Source organism: Saccopteryx bilineata, chromosome 2, assembly GCF_036850765.1.
Source record: "Saccopteryx bilineata isolate mSacBil1 chromosome 2, mSacBil1_pri_phased_curated, whole genome shotgun sequence".
NCBI classification, from domain to species: Eukaryota; Metazoa; Chordata; class Mammalia; order Chiroptera; family Emballonuridae; genus Saccopteryx; species Saccopteryx bilineata.
In genome coordinates, this window is record NC_089491.1 from 246,688,158 (window position 1) to 246,701,111 (window position 12,954).

The 12,954-nt window shown below is 46.1% G+C and overlaps 1 protein-coding gene across 1 annotated transcript in view; it reads right to left on the reverse strand.

Annotated features, from left to right (window-relative positions):
- Positions 1-570: 570 nt before the first annotated feature.
- SORL1 (sortilin related receptor 1) overlaps positions 571-12,954 on the reverse strand; it is a 137,115-nt gene continuing 124,731 nt past the window's right edge. Inside the window, exons 45-48 of the mRNA XM_066259808.1 lie at positions 12,098-12,204; positions 9,494-9,686; positions 6,544-6,756; positions 571-4,817 (exon numbers count right to left, since the gene is read on the reverse strand). Of these exons, the coding sequence (XP_066115905.1) occupies positions 4,750-4,817; positions 6,544-6,756; positions 9,494-9,686; positions 12,098-12,204 (581 nt within the window). The 3' untranslated portion in view covers positions 571-4,749. The remainder of the gene's footprint in view (positions 4,818-6,543; positions 6,757-9,493; positions 9,687-12,097; positions 12,205-12,954) is intronic.

Genomic DNA, 12,954 nt, shown 5'->3' on the forward strand with positions numbered 1-12,954 from the left:
TTTCATCCGGGTTCAACATTTAAACACGAGCAGCATACGAGATTTGTTAAATCAAAAACACCGGCCCCCAGTTCCACGCTTTCCAATCCTGACTTATAGGTCCATTGGCCAATCACTTACCCATCAGAGGAAAGAGTGACCATCAGAGTCTGCACAAGCCTTCATTGCCCGTGGAAACCTCCTGAAAGTGCTCTTGGAAACACAGCTTTCATACCCGCTCTCCTTTATTCTCCTAGATTCGAAATTGCCTTCTGAACAAACTGTCTCTTAATAAATGTAATTACAGCTCTGAGGGTTCCATGTCAGGCACCACCTCTAATGAATAATTCTATTTATTTCAAAACAGCCTCCACAACCCCTCCCCACCCCTCAGCCTACACAAGGACATCGTGTTCTTCATAAAACCACCATCTGAGACCACCTTGTTAGTAATGAAATTACCCAGGTCTTAGTGTTCCCTCACGTAGGAAATAAACATCCTTGTAGAACAGACAAACCCGACGGTGTTCAGAGACAGCATTATCCGTATTTATTGGACTGCAAAAAAACCAACTCAAGACACGTGTAGAGTAGATTTTCAAATAGGTGTTTTCTTGACCCAGTTAAATTTTTATTCAGTGAAAAAAGTTGACATTGAGACAAAAGTCATCTTCAAATTGTGCAACAATATAGTAAAATCTTCAGCGTGAGTCAGTGATTTGGAAACTTACCAAGGCAATTGAAATCATAAATGCCTATTTTCACTTTGGAGAGAGACAAACACATGGCATTTCGCTTTAAATAAGAGCAGAGCAGGCCTTTATTTTGCTGCAAATACTTTTGACTTTGCCTAAAGTTTCTAATGATTCATAACAAGAGTCTTTAAATGAAAAAAATGACATGGACTATCTGAGAGTCTTGTCCCACTTCAGCATTCGTACTTATTGCATTTGGCCTATTACACAGGAAACTACCGTTCTCAGGTTATTTGGCTCTGATGATTTAATTCACAATATGGCTGCTCAGAATCAGTGGGCAGAAACACATATAACACCCACCCCCTTCAGTCCACGTCCAGTGGTGATTCCCCTTCTGGAAACAGGGGCATTGTCCTTGTATCCAACAGTACATATCTCTTGCTCTCCATTCCATAGCTTAGTTTTGCATAGAAAGTATTCTATAGAAACTAAATGACTGGCTCTTATTACACAAAAATTGTACCTGAAAGGCAGCACACACTCCCGATAAGGAAAATAACATAAGAGGCATGTCAAGATATAATCCCAACCCAAGTGAAGATTCCTTAGAGTTTAGAGTCCATTCCTAAACACCAATATGGAGGTGGTGTTCAGTTGGCTTACAGAACCTTGATTCTGTTCTCTAACGAACTTCCCAACCCTCTGCCAAAGGAACAGAGAAATCTTTCCAGGGATTCCCCATGATGCCCTGAGTGGTGAAGTGTTCAACCAAACCTGACAGGATGGGTCTCTGCCCTTAAGAAAGTACTGGAGATATAACCTTACTAGAAGGCATGAGTGCTGGGTGACTATCAAAAGGCAGGATTCTCCATGGAGAAGTAGGCTTCCCAACACCATCCCTCTCCCCAGTTCCTCCCAAAGCTAAGTCTAGTGGACCACACATGAATGAAAAGAGAGAAATGCAGCTGTGTGTCCCACATCTGTCCCACCCAATACCCCTAGAGATACTATCAGAGATGAACCCAGGAACCCTTGTTCCCAAAGTCAGAAATGTCAACCAGCTACCCAGCATCATAGATATCTCCCAGGTTTGCCAGGGCAGCCACCTCACCTGGAGCTTCTCACCTGTCTGGGAACAGGTGTGCATAGATACAGCTTCTCCCTGGAATCCTCTGGAGGACACTACCCCCTTTTCCTTTTATCTGCATGAACCCGTGTCTCACAAGGCATTCGATACATAAAGGGGAAAAACGAGCTTGCAGAGGAAGCGTGTGCACAGTCACCCAGCCTGTCAAATTTCCACGGTGCGTGTGGTCCATCACGGTGCACGCAGGTGTGTGCTTCTAAGGTCCACTCTAATACGCTCCGGGACAGAATGACACATTTTCCCTGTCCAGTGTGAACTTTTCAGGTGGCATCTCCGGCAAAGAACAAAAGCCCCTTCTTCACGAACAACCAGGGCCTCCCGTTGGTCACAGTGAAGACAGCTGTCTGGCCCCTGCCACAGGGTGCACACGGTCTTTGTTGTTCTCCTTTACTAGTGTCACTCTGGCCTGTGGACTCTTGCAGGCAACACGTGTACATCAACCCCCCTCCCCCACAAAGCCGTGTGGAGGGAAACAGGAGTGCGCGCTTCAGAGGTTCACAAAAATATACAGTTTACACACAGCTGCAGCTATCCTGCTCAGTCTTCAGGAACATTAACACTTCTGTTTATACAAAATATTCTAGCCCGAAAAGGCTGCTTTTTCTCAGACAGCACAGTGGCGTTTCCCAAGGAGAGGGGTGACGGCCAGTCTATACAGTACTGTGCGCTCAGCATCGGGAAGCACTGGTAATTAGAATTGCATACTCAGACATATCTCAGGTTGCCAACTGGAGACATATGCTCTATAAAAAGGCTTGCCTGTGGAATAATTGAAAATAAAGTCTCGGAGCCTTTTATAGCAGCTTTTACCAATGTCACCGAAAAGCTGGCGGAAAAAGAGAACAAGAAAATATACTTTCTAGTGGTTCAATTAAACGACTTGCATCCCACCAGACTGTTTGTTCATCTTTCAGCTACTTAAAGAGCTTATTAAAGGGTCGGGGGGTGGTGATAGGGTTTGGAGTTTTGAACAAACTCCAAGGTAAGATAAGACAAAGAAATTCCAGTCTTTCTCACACACACACACACACACACACACACACACAAATGACAAAAGAGATAGAAAAGAGAAAATAAACTGTTAAAATAAAATGGAACCTTACCCACATGACGTACTGAGTGTCTACAATTTATAAACTCCTCATCCCAAATATATACGCAGAGTGGGGCAAAAGTAGGCATGCCGCTGTGAGTGCACAAAACACCGTTCATTCTTGTTATTCTGTATTAATCGGCACATTGTTTCCGTACCAACAACTGCAGAAGCCTACTTTTGCCTCGCCCTGTCTATTTTTAAACTGAAATTTAATTGGCTCTTTGTTTTCCCAAAATCCCTAGGTAGAAGGCAACCAGATCATAAGCCAGGAATGATTCTTTTGGTTTAAAGAAAATAAACCCTCGCGAGAGGGCAATGCACAGCATCTCAGGGGGACGGGGGTCTGGGAAGCTGCGGCGGAACAGGCACGTTCAGGAGCATGAGTGGGGAGCACTCCCAGAGCTCACTGCCGCTCGGCTGAACAGACATTCTGCAGTGAGGTTCATACAGCAGGAGTCACAACACAGCCAGACATCGGCGCCTACATTAAATCTAAAGGGTGGGTAGGCGTCCGTCCACAAAGTAGTCCACACACCTGCCAAGGAGCCAGGATCTGAATACAGAAGTGGCATTTAAAGGAAGAAGAAGAAAAACAAACCCCAGGTTATTTTACATTGTTGCTGCTAATTGTGAATGGGATTCAATGGTCTCAAGTTCATAGACGTCCTGTGTCTCTAGAAGAGTGACTAGCACTTTCTCTTGAAATGGGGCAGGGCCATGGGTAAGGGAGATGGAAGAAACGGGAAAAACGAGGGGGGGGGGGGGAGAGAGAGAGAGAGAGAGAGAAGGCACTGGCCCAATTAAAAATGACTGCATATCTCAGTATGAACTTTGAAGGACAATAAGCGGCCACCTCAACACAAACACAAAAGCCTACATTTGACAGTCTTCAGAGATAAATAAAAATAAAAATGAAAATATATATTTAGGTGCTCTCTTTGCCAGTGTATCTATCGTGGCACAGTCCTGCAATTTTCTCCCACAACCAGAGTAGCTTTTTGCAATGACAAGGACACGAGTGAAGCAGTGTTCTTGTGTAGCTTAGGGAGCCACTTCCTGCATAGAGGCGTATACAGTAAGATCCCACCCATCCATGCGAGCTGACGCTGCTGCTGACAGGACTTTCTAAGCTGCAGCTCTGTTTCACTGAAAGGGACCAATGCCTCAACGTGCTCTCTAGCCAAAGACCATTCTGTGACACACAAGTCAATACAAATGGATTGCTTCCAGGTGGCAAGAAGCCGCCTCTGCCACCCACCCCTCACCACGAAAGGCTCATACCACGTGTGGTGTCAGATGACCACAAAAGCCTTGCCTTGTACAGAGCCCCAATAAATTAACAAAATAACATAAAAGAACCTTCTCCCACCAAACACTTTTCCTATAAACTAAAGCCCAACAAAATTTAAACTCTGAAGTATACTTTCAAGGAGGAGGGATTCCACCCCCACCCCTCCACTTGCTCTTGAAGTTTTTATTAAATACATTTCTGTGTCTTAGAAAAATAAAAAGAATGGCCAATTTATTGAACCACAATTATCTCACAGACTTAAAAGCATGCCCAGCAAGCACAGCCTTGTAAGACTATATTAATATCAAATCAAAGCAGTTTGGTTACTAAAATCAACCTGGTTTGAAGTTCACAGTTGATTACTACAAAGTTTATTCATTCATTCCTTTCTTACTTTCTTTCTTTCTTTCGTTTTGTTTTTGGCCCATATAAAAATAACATATTGCAACTCAAAGTGCATCTTTTAAAATAAACCATCAACTATCTTTATCAAATGAAATATTTACACCATTTGGTTTCTAGTGAGGAAAAAGCTCGTTCAGGCTATCACCATGGGGACGTCATCTGAAAATCCAGTTATCATCGGAGTATCTTCATCATCCTCTCCTAAAGGTAGAACAGTCATCCTTAGTGAGTTCCAGTGCACCCAGGTCTGGTCCCCCGCCCAACATGGTGCCCCTCCCACCCGCCACCCCACTGCGAGCCCCAGCTAGGACAGTCAGCACCACAGCCAGCTGGACTCAACGCTCAATGCTGAAACCCGGCCCAGCTTCTCTCCGCCATTCTTGTGCCACGTTCTCCCCAACAACAGGTGGTCAAGCTTATTTTAATAATAGCTTGAACTTCCCAAATAAGTATAGTCAACCTTTTAGGAAGCAGAATCTTACTACCTACTTAAAAGTCCAATGGGTGTTTTAAGTTCCCCAGTTTGAGTTATCTGCACCTTATGTCAGCACAACAAACTTCAGTGTTTGTTTTCTCCTTTGAACGCACACTGCTCTAAAGAAAAGGCTCTTAGAAGGGTTTAAGTGTTCTGAGGACAGCCTGCCAGCATCCTGGCTGTCCCCTCAGGGCCCCTGGGACAATCCTGTGCTGATCCACGCTCAGTGATCACTGCATGGCACCAAAATGGGTGACTCCTTTTGCCTCCAATAACAGAAGCAAAGAACCTACTCTGTTCATGCAAAGCAGTCCAAGAACATGTAATAAAGCAAAATGAGGACTGAGGAGAAGTCAACAGAGCTAATATCAAATGATCAGTGACTGGGAATACACAGATGTCTTTACAAATAACAACAACAAAAAAATTGGGATTAGTTTACAGAAAAAAATAAATCTGTAAACTCACCTGAATTCAGCATTCTGAGTCTGGAGAAGCCTAAGTTTGGGAAAGGTCCCCAAACATACGCACTTTACTACGTTATGTAGCCTACTAGCTCTGTTAGCACTGGGTAATTCAAGTGTGCTGACATTTATAAAAGGGGCATTTCTTTCTTTTCCCCATGCTTCCTGTTGTCAGCACGCAAAAGGAGAGTGGCCAGTGAGGTTGTGCAACAACCGGGACAGGAAACAGCAAGGTGGACAGGATATCTTTGGACAGAAGCCAATTGGGAAATCATGACTTCTTGTCCTGCCTGGGACCTCCAGGGACATCAAAGCAGTTTGGTTACTAAAATCAACCTGGTTTGAGTTCACAGTTGATTACTACAAAGTTCCTTCCTTCCTTCCTTCCTTCCTTCCTTCCTTCCTTCCTTCCTTCCTTCCTTCCTTCCTTCCTTCCTCCCTTCCTCCCTCCCTCCCTCCCTCCCTCCCTCCCTCCCTCCCTTCCTTCCTTCCCTCCTTCCCTCCTTCCTTCCTCTTCCTTCATTCCTTCCTTCCTCTTCCTTCCTCCCTCCCTCCCTCCCTCCCTCCCCTCCCCTCTCCTTCCCTCCCTCCTTCTTTCTTTCCTTCCTTCCTTCCTTTCATTTTGTTTTTGGCCCATATAAAAATAACATATTCAGGTCTCTGAGGGATGAGAGGGGTTGGTAATCCCTGAGAATGTGCCCATATTTTGGGAGTACCCAAAGCTCAGGGCCAGTCTATCCTTCCTGTCCTCCTAGTCGTGCGTCCACACACCTCTCCCTGTCTCTGGCCAGACCACGCTATTGAAGGGAATACCAGTCCTTCTAACATGGGAGCAAATTCGAAGCTAAGGGCTCTAACTGGTTGAACCCAAAGCAGTGGGACTGCTGGTTAATGCACAACCTCTCTCAAATTGAAAGATGAGCTGAAGGGAGGCACTCCCTAAGTCACTGGCTTTGCGGGGTCTGCCCTGGGAGGAAGCAGCACGTACCCAGGTCGTCGCCCGAGGAGAAGATGGCCGAGCCCAGCCTGGAGCTGTAGTGGCTGTTGGCGAAAGCGGTGAAGCTGCTCTGTAGCCTCCGATGCTTGGTGTATAGGACGGCGAAGCCGACTCCCAGGCTCAGCAGTATCAGGAACAAGATGGGCACTACCACAGCCGCCACGTCGGTGGATCTGGCTGTCCGAAGAGCTGACGCATCCCCACCTGCCGCAGTAAGATGCCAACCCATAAGCCTCCCGTGTAAGGGCAGAAGAAAGGACCAGACAACACAGTGCCCCACACACCAAAAGCTAGGAGTTTGCAACACCTATCCACGCCACCTTCTGGGGTGACATGTTCCTGCACATGGAGCCTGAATGTTTCGACTCCTTGCATTGAGCTGACAGACCATGGGCCTTGTGCATGCAAATATAGTAATTACATTAAACTCCTAATCACTGCCTTGTTGGTTATTTAGACAATCTCTTAGAAAGGAGACCTTTGTTGGGGTATCAACATTGATTTCATTAGCATTATTACTTAAGACCACTTGCTTGCCTTACATAAGAGGATATGAAATCAGACCACTAATTAATGAGATTGCAATTATTTCCCCCTACTTAGCACCAAAGTCCCTCTGAACTGCAATTACCTGAAGCTCCATTAAGTGACACAATGAGATTCCTTTACCGCAATACTGACTTATCAGCTCATGAAGTTTTATGAGGTTTTTTTACTTAAATAAAAGAGGCAAGAGAACCTTTCTATACACATTTAACACTTTAAGAGCTCTTTCCAAAGCCATTTAACTATCTATAACCTAACACTGATGCCCCTTTCCCATTGTCTTAAACAAACAGTAGCTTTATAGTGATGCATGGATTTTCAAACAGGGTGCTGCAATTTTTTTTTAAGTGAGAGGAGAGAAAATAGTGAGACAGACTCCTGTATGTGCCCCAACTGTGATCCACCCAGCAACCCCTCTGGGGTGATGCTCCAGTGCTGAGCTATTTTTAGCACCTGAGGTTGACTCTCTGGACCATTGGAGTTATCCTCAGTGCCTGGGGCCACACTCAAACCAATTAAGTCACCCACTGCAGGAGGGGAAGAGGGAAAGAAGCAGGGGAGAAGCAGATGGTCGCTTCTCCTGTGTGCCCTGACTGGGAATCTAACCCAAGACATCCACACGCCGGGCCAACACTCTATCACTGAGCCACTGGCCAGCACCGACAGAAATTTTAAAAACATGCAATACCTGTCTGTTTAGTCAGGGGCACTGACCTCTTTTCCCTTAGACTGTCAAATGAAAAACTGACAACAGCTAACACAACAGTAGCCGTCCGTTATGAATGAGTCAAACGTATAGCTATATATATATTTTTTGGTCTTCAGATTGACAAAAATATATATATTTTGGAATGTCACAAAATTTTAGTTGCTTCTGTGTGCCATAGGATGAAAAAGGTTGAAAATCACAGCTCTAGGAAAAAACCGTATACACCCTTGTTGAGCTAGGGCCAGTCTTCTTGAAAGGGGTAAACATTTTATGTCAGAAATCCTGGGTCCAGTCTTCACCTCAGGCAGGACAACGGAACTGGGGAGTCGGTGTTGGCTAAGGAAGCAAAGTGGCATTCGTAGGCCTCCATAGAGTCCTGCTTGGCTTGAGGCTAGTCCCTGGTGGGATGGCACCGCAGGGCCTCTGCCTCCTGTAGAAACCTGGCAGCTACCCAGGGATTCTTCCCAGCAGGGTGCTCTTAGAGAAAGAGAATCTGTTCTCACAAGCCTAATCTAATAATTCAATATTTGCATACTTAATTTCTTTCATCATTAACTTATGGGGGGGGACAAACTTATTTTGTGTGTCCCAACCTAACCCCAACTGTGACATGGCAAACAGAAGGATGTTCCTGCCCCACACCCCACTTCCACGGGACAGAGAGACGCAGAAGGTGAGACACGGGCTGAGAAGTCTGACCTGGACAGTTTCTCTGACATCCCTGGTTTTATAAAAACAGCTGGCATGGGTCCTCACAGCAGTGCTTCCTACCTTCTGTTTAACAGTTGCTGACTGATTTTACTAGAAAAGGAGTCTCTATCTAGGAAACACTAGGTTCACAAGAGTTCTGTTGTTTGTTTTCTGTAGGACCGTCTCAGAACCTCTAATATGCTAGGATCCTCCACAGGGATATGGTATGCAAGGCTTTCGGCTTGTAGTGTGGTACCCGGGTAAGGATTCCACCAAAACACACCTAGGGACACAGGGCACGACAGAACACATGACACCCAATTCTGGCTTGCGCACTGGTTAGTCCTTGGCTGGGAGCAAATGAAACACAAAGACCCGTGGCAAAGTGTTCGTGGAAATCCTCACCAAGCTGCTACAAAAGAAGCAGAATTTCTGTGTGAACGGAAGGCGCCCCCTTCTGCCATTAGTAGGACCCACAGCAGTACCTGTGAGTATCAGTAAGACAGCCCCCAGCCCAAAGCCAGGTTCTGAGCGGAGGCTGACAGCGAAAACTAGGAGAAGGCTGTAAAATGGTTTACTCCATGACAAGGAGGTTATTTACTAACTGGGAGAGTCAAAGGGGATGTGAGCATGTTGGAGACTCTGAAAGTCCTCAAAAAAAAAAAAAAAAAAAACTTCAACAAAACAACAGAACTCTTATTAATCTAGTATTTCCTAAAGAGAACCTCCTTTTTCAATAAAACCTGTTAGCCTTCCCCTTCTTGGGCTTCCCCTTCAGAAGGTGGTCACCTTGGTAACATCAGCTCCTCCCACCGCGCCTGGCTCAGGAAGTTCTCATAAACCAACCAGTGCCTGATGAGGTGGATATGTCAATGATAGAACGGGAAAGAATTCCTTTAAACACACTTTAAAAAGACACACGTTCATCAAGCCGTGCTATATCCTGGAGGCATTTCCCCAGAAGCACAGATGGAAAGTGGCAGCAGCGGGACTCACCGGACCCCAAGTCGTCATAGAGCAGGACAGCAGGCTCCCCGCAGATCTGGCCGCCGAAAAGGCATTGCGCTTGGACGGTGAACGTGTAATTATGACCCAATTTGAGGTTGGAGATTTTAAAGAAATTGTCAGTGGTATTCCCGAGGTAAGCTGTGATATTCATGGCACTGTCAAACATGTGTATTTCGTAGCCCTGGAAACACACACACCAGAGATCGCTCAGGAAGTTAAACAAGGAATCCGACGGCTTCTATTACTAGTCCCAACTTTATGTGAACATCTTGTTGAAAGCTGTTATAGATGATAAAGCACTTTGGGTTTCTTACTAGATCTTTTTACACTGCCATTGACATACCGGATTCAGAAAATGGGCATGTTCGCAACCCAAATGTCTCCAATCACTACCATGCCCCTTACGAGCCGCAGTGTGGGAGTGCAAGAAGAGCCCTAGCACATGCCATTTTAACAAACATGTCAGTACGCATTCAAAGTTCTGGGTAGCAGACCACTTGTTGCAAGCTGTATTAAAAGCCACCAAGAATCTGGACAATTCAGTAACAGTTTGCCGTAACGGAATCTAATTATAAATGCGGGAATGAAAAAGGAACTTGCACCAGAAAAGAGAGGGCATTTGGCCATAGAACAACAGAGCTCCATTGTCAGCCACAGCTCCTGGCTTTCTAGCTCGGCCAGCTGATGGACGCCCCAGACCAGCCTGGCCTTCAGATAGGAAGTACTTCCACAAGCTCCAGAGGGGAACATGAAATCCATAAGCTTCCTGTTCGACTGGCTCTGGAGGGGTCCTGGATTCCTGGGCTGGAAAAATCACTCTTGGAACAGCCCTGGTCCGACAAGCTGGCTGGGACCAGTACGGACCACTGGACTTCTGTGCTAATCTCCAGGTATTCTAGTGTCAACCCCCACCACCGCCACCAAAAAAAGACCGACATATTGGGCCCCACTGCTACTCATGGGCTCTTGGTCCCCATTCCCCTGACCTGTCCCTTCTTGGGACTCTGAATAGGGGAGGAAAAAGGACACACAGTGTTTACGCCAGAACCCCGCCTGAGAATGAACCACTGACTGGCATCCCCGACCTAAAAGCTGGGCCACTGCCACCCGGGAGGGGTCCCCGATGACAGCCAGCGGCCAAACTGAACCTCCTATCACCACCTGCCTGGAGCCCCATCTCCATTCTTCTTGACACACTAGCATTCATGATTTTCCATCTAATAGAGATTCAGTGTACATTTGCAAAATATATGAAGTTATAAAGAAAAATAGGTAAATGTCACCAACATCAACCACCCATAATTTATTTCACCAGTCCTCTTCTGTCGTTTCGGTTCTTTCCTCCTTCTTGCCCTGAGTAGCCCTGTACATAAATTCTTTACGTACACCGTTTCTTTAGAGTGAAAGGAAAGAACTGCTGGGTCGAAGGGTGGGAACACTTTGAATGGTTCTAGTACTTACTTCCGAAATGCCTTACAGAAGATGGAACCAAATCATATTCCCAGGGCACTAATCTCCCCAACTATTACATAGTCTGGTAATACCCTTCCCCCAAATTGTCAGTTTAATGTGAAATTGTCACATCTTTGTGGTTTAGGTCCAATCACTGAATCTACAATCTTCATCCAGCATCAGGGTGCTTAAACTCTTTCACGGACCGGACCGGACCAGCACGAAATTTCTGGCGGACCAGCGGTTAAAAACCACTGGTTTAGATCTCTAGTGAGGTTGAGCCTTTTTTTTTCCTTTTCCTTACTGCTGCTGGATATTTTACTTTGTAACCTGTATCTTTTTCAACATGAACATATTTCCTGTTAGAACTGCTTTGAAAGCTTTCTTTATATTTAAGTATATTAACCATGTACAGCCTGCTTGCGAAAGCTGTGAGAATTCTCAGATTTTAATTTAGCTTCACTTCCCCGCATTACCCCGTGCCTGCCTGGAACCCTAGGACTCTCTGCCAGCCCCACGCCTCCAGGCCGCCAGCCACAGGTGACTGAGCATGTCTGTTTAGCTCACGCTTTGCTGAAGGTGGGACCTGCCCAGCTCCAGGCAAGAATCTGTCTACCCCGGGTGGCCAATCTATTCCCAGGTGCCGCTCTCCTTCTCCCATCACATGTTGTGAACAGAGTAAACAGCCGGCCACTAACAACACAAAACAAGGGTGTTCCACAGGTTAACAGGGTTAACAGACTATCCTCAAGTACTTCCTGCTCCCTTGACTTTCTCCTCAGAAGAGAAACTGATGAGCCGCCAGATGGAGAGTGCAGCTCCCTCCCCAGTGCTGAAGGGCTGTTTGGGAAGCACAGGGAGGCACTGCCCCCCCCCCCCCGGGGGGCCCTGTCTTCCAGGTGGGGAGGCAAGTTCAGGATCGAAGAGTGCTTAGCGCAAACATCCTCATCCTTAACAGTGAGGATCAACATCTCACGAATGAGCAATCCCGCAGAAAATGGTCCTTTCATTCTCAAGTTCACTCCCTTGCCTTTTCTTCCCTTTTATTCTAGCTGTGCTAGCCCACTGCTAATGAGCTCATCTCTAAAACAGCATTTCAATTAGGTTTTCAAAGTCTTGGAGAAGGAGGGAGGCACTCACCCTGCTTTCTTTGAAATACTTTTCCTTCAAGGCTAGACTTTTCCAGAACAGAAGAACGTGGTCGTTTTCTGTTATGATTTTTAAGGCATCGGGTGCTGATAATGAAACTGAAAATTAAGTTGAGACAGGATGCAGTTAGTGGCCAAACACTTGAATTGCCATTTTCTTGTCTGTCAAAGGGAGATTAAATAACGCTAATCCTGAAGGGTTAGATTAATTTAAGAAGAAATAACACATACGCACTGCTTAGTATGGAGCCTAGCACCTGGCAGACCCTCTTTAACACTAGCATCTCTTTTGTTGTTGCTACAATACCTTCAGCCAAGAAATTTGGACAGCATCTAATTCAGTAGCCCTTAGACCCAAAACAGCTCAAACCAAGTCTGCCTTCCATGCTCCTTAGTCCTGTCCCCAGAGCCAGCGAGGCCTGAGAGCTCAGCGAGGGGCTAGAGAGAGCCCTGGAAAGGCCACAGAGCAAGGCCCAGGCCCACTGCTTACGCTGACAGCCCCAGTGCTGACATTGCCGCTGTCCGGATAACTGAGGTTATTACCTGCTTTCTGACCTTGAATCAGACTCTACAGCCAGCCCCGGGCTGGCAGCAAGTCCCCCTTTAATCTGCTGCCCAGTCACCGGTTTCTCTCCATTTCTACATATTATATTGCCATAAGGAACTACTGTGGCAGTGGTCCCCAGACGCAATACTTGGCTTTAGTGGAACTACTCAGTTTTATTCCCTAGCTCTCTTGGGCATTTCTCCTCTTCTTCACAAGACATGTCAAGACCAGCTAGCATAGGCGAGACTAAGAGAGAAAGACTAGAAAAATGACAGCCCTCCCGCCCCGCCCCGGCTCACACT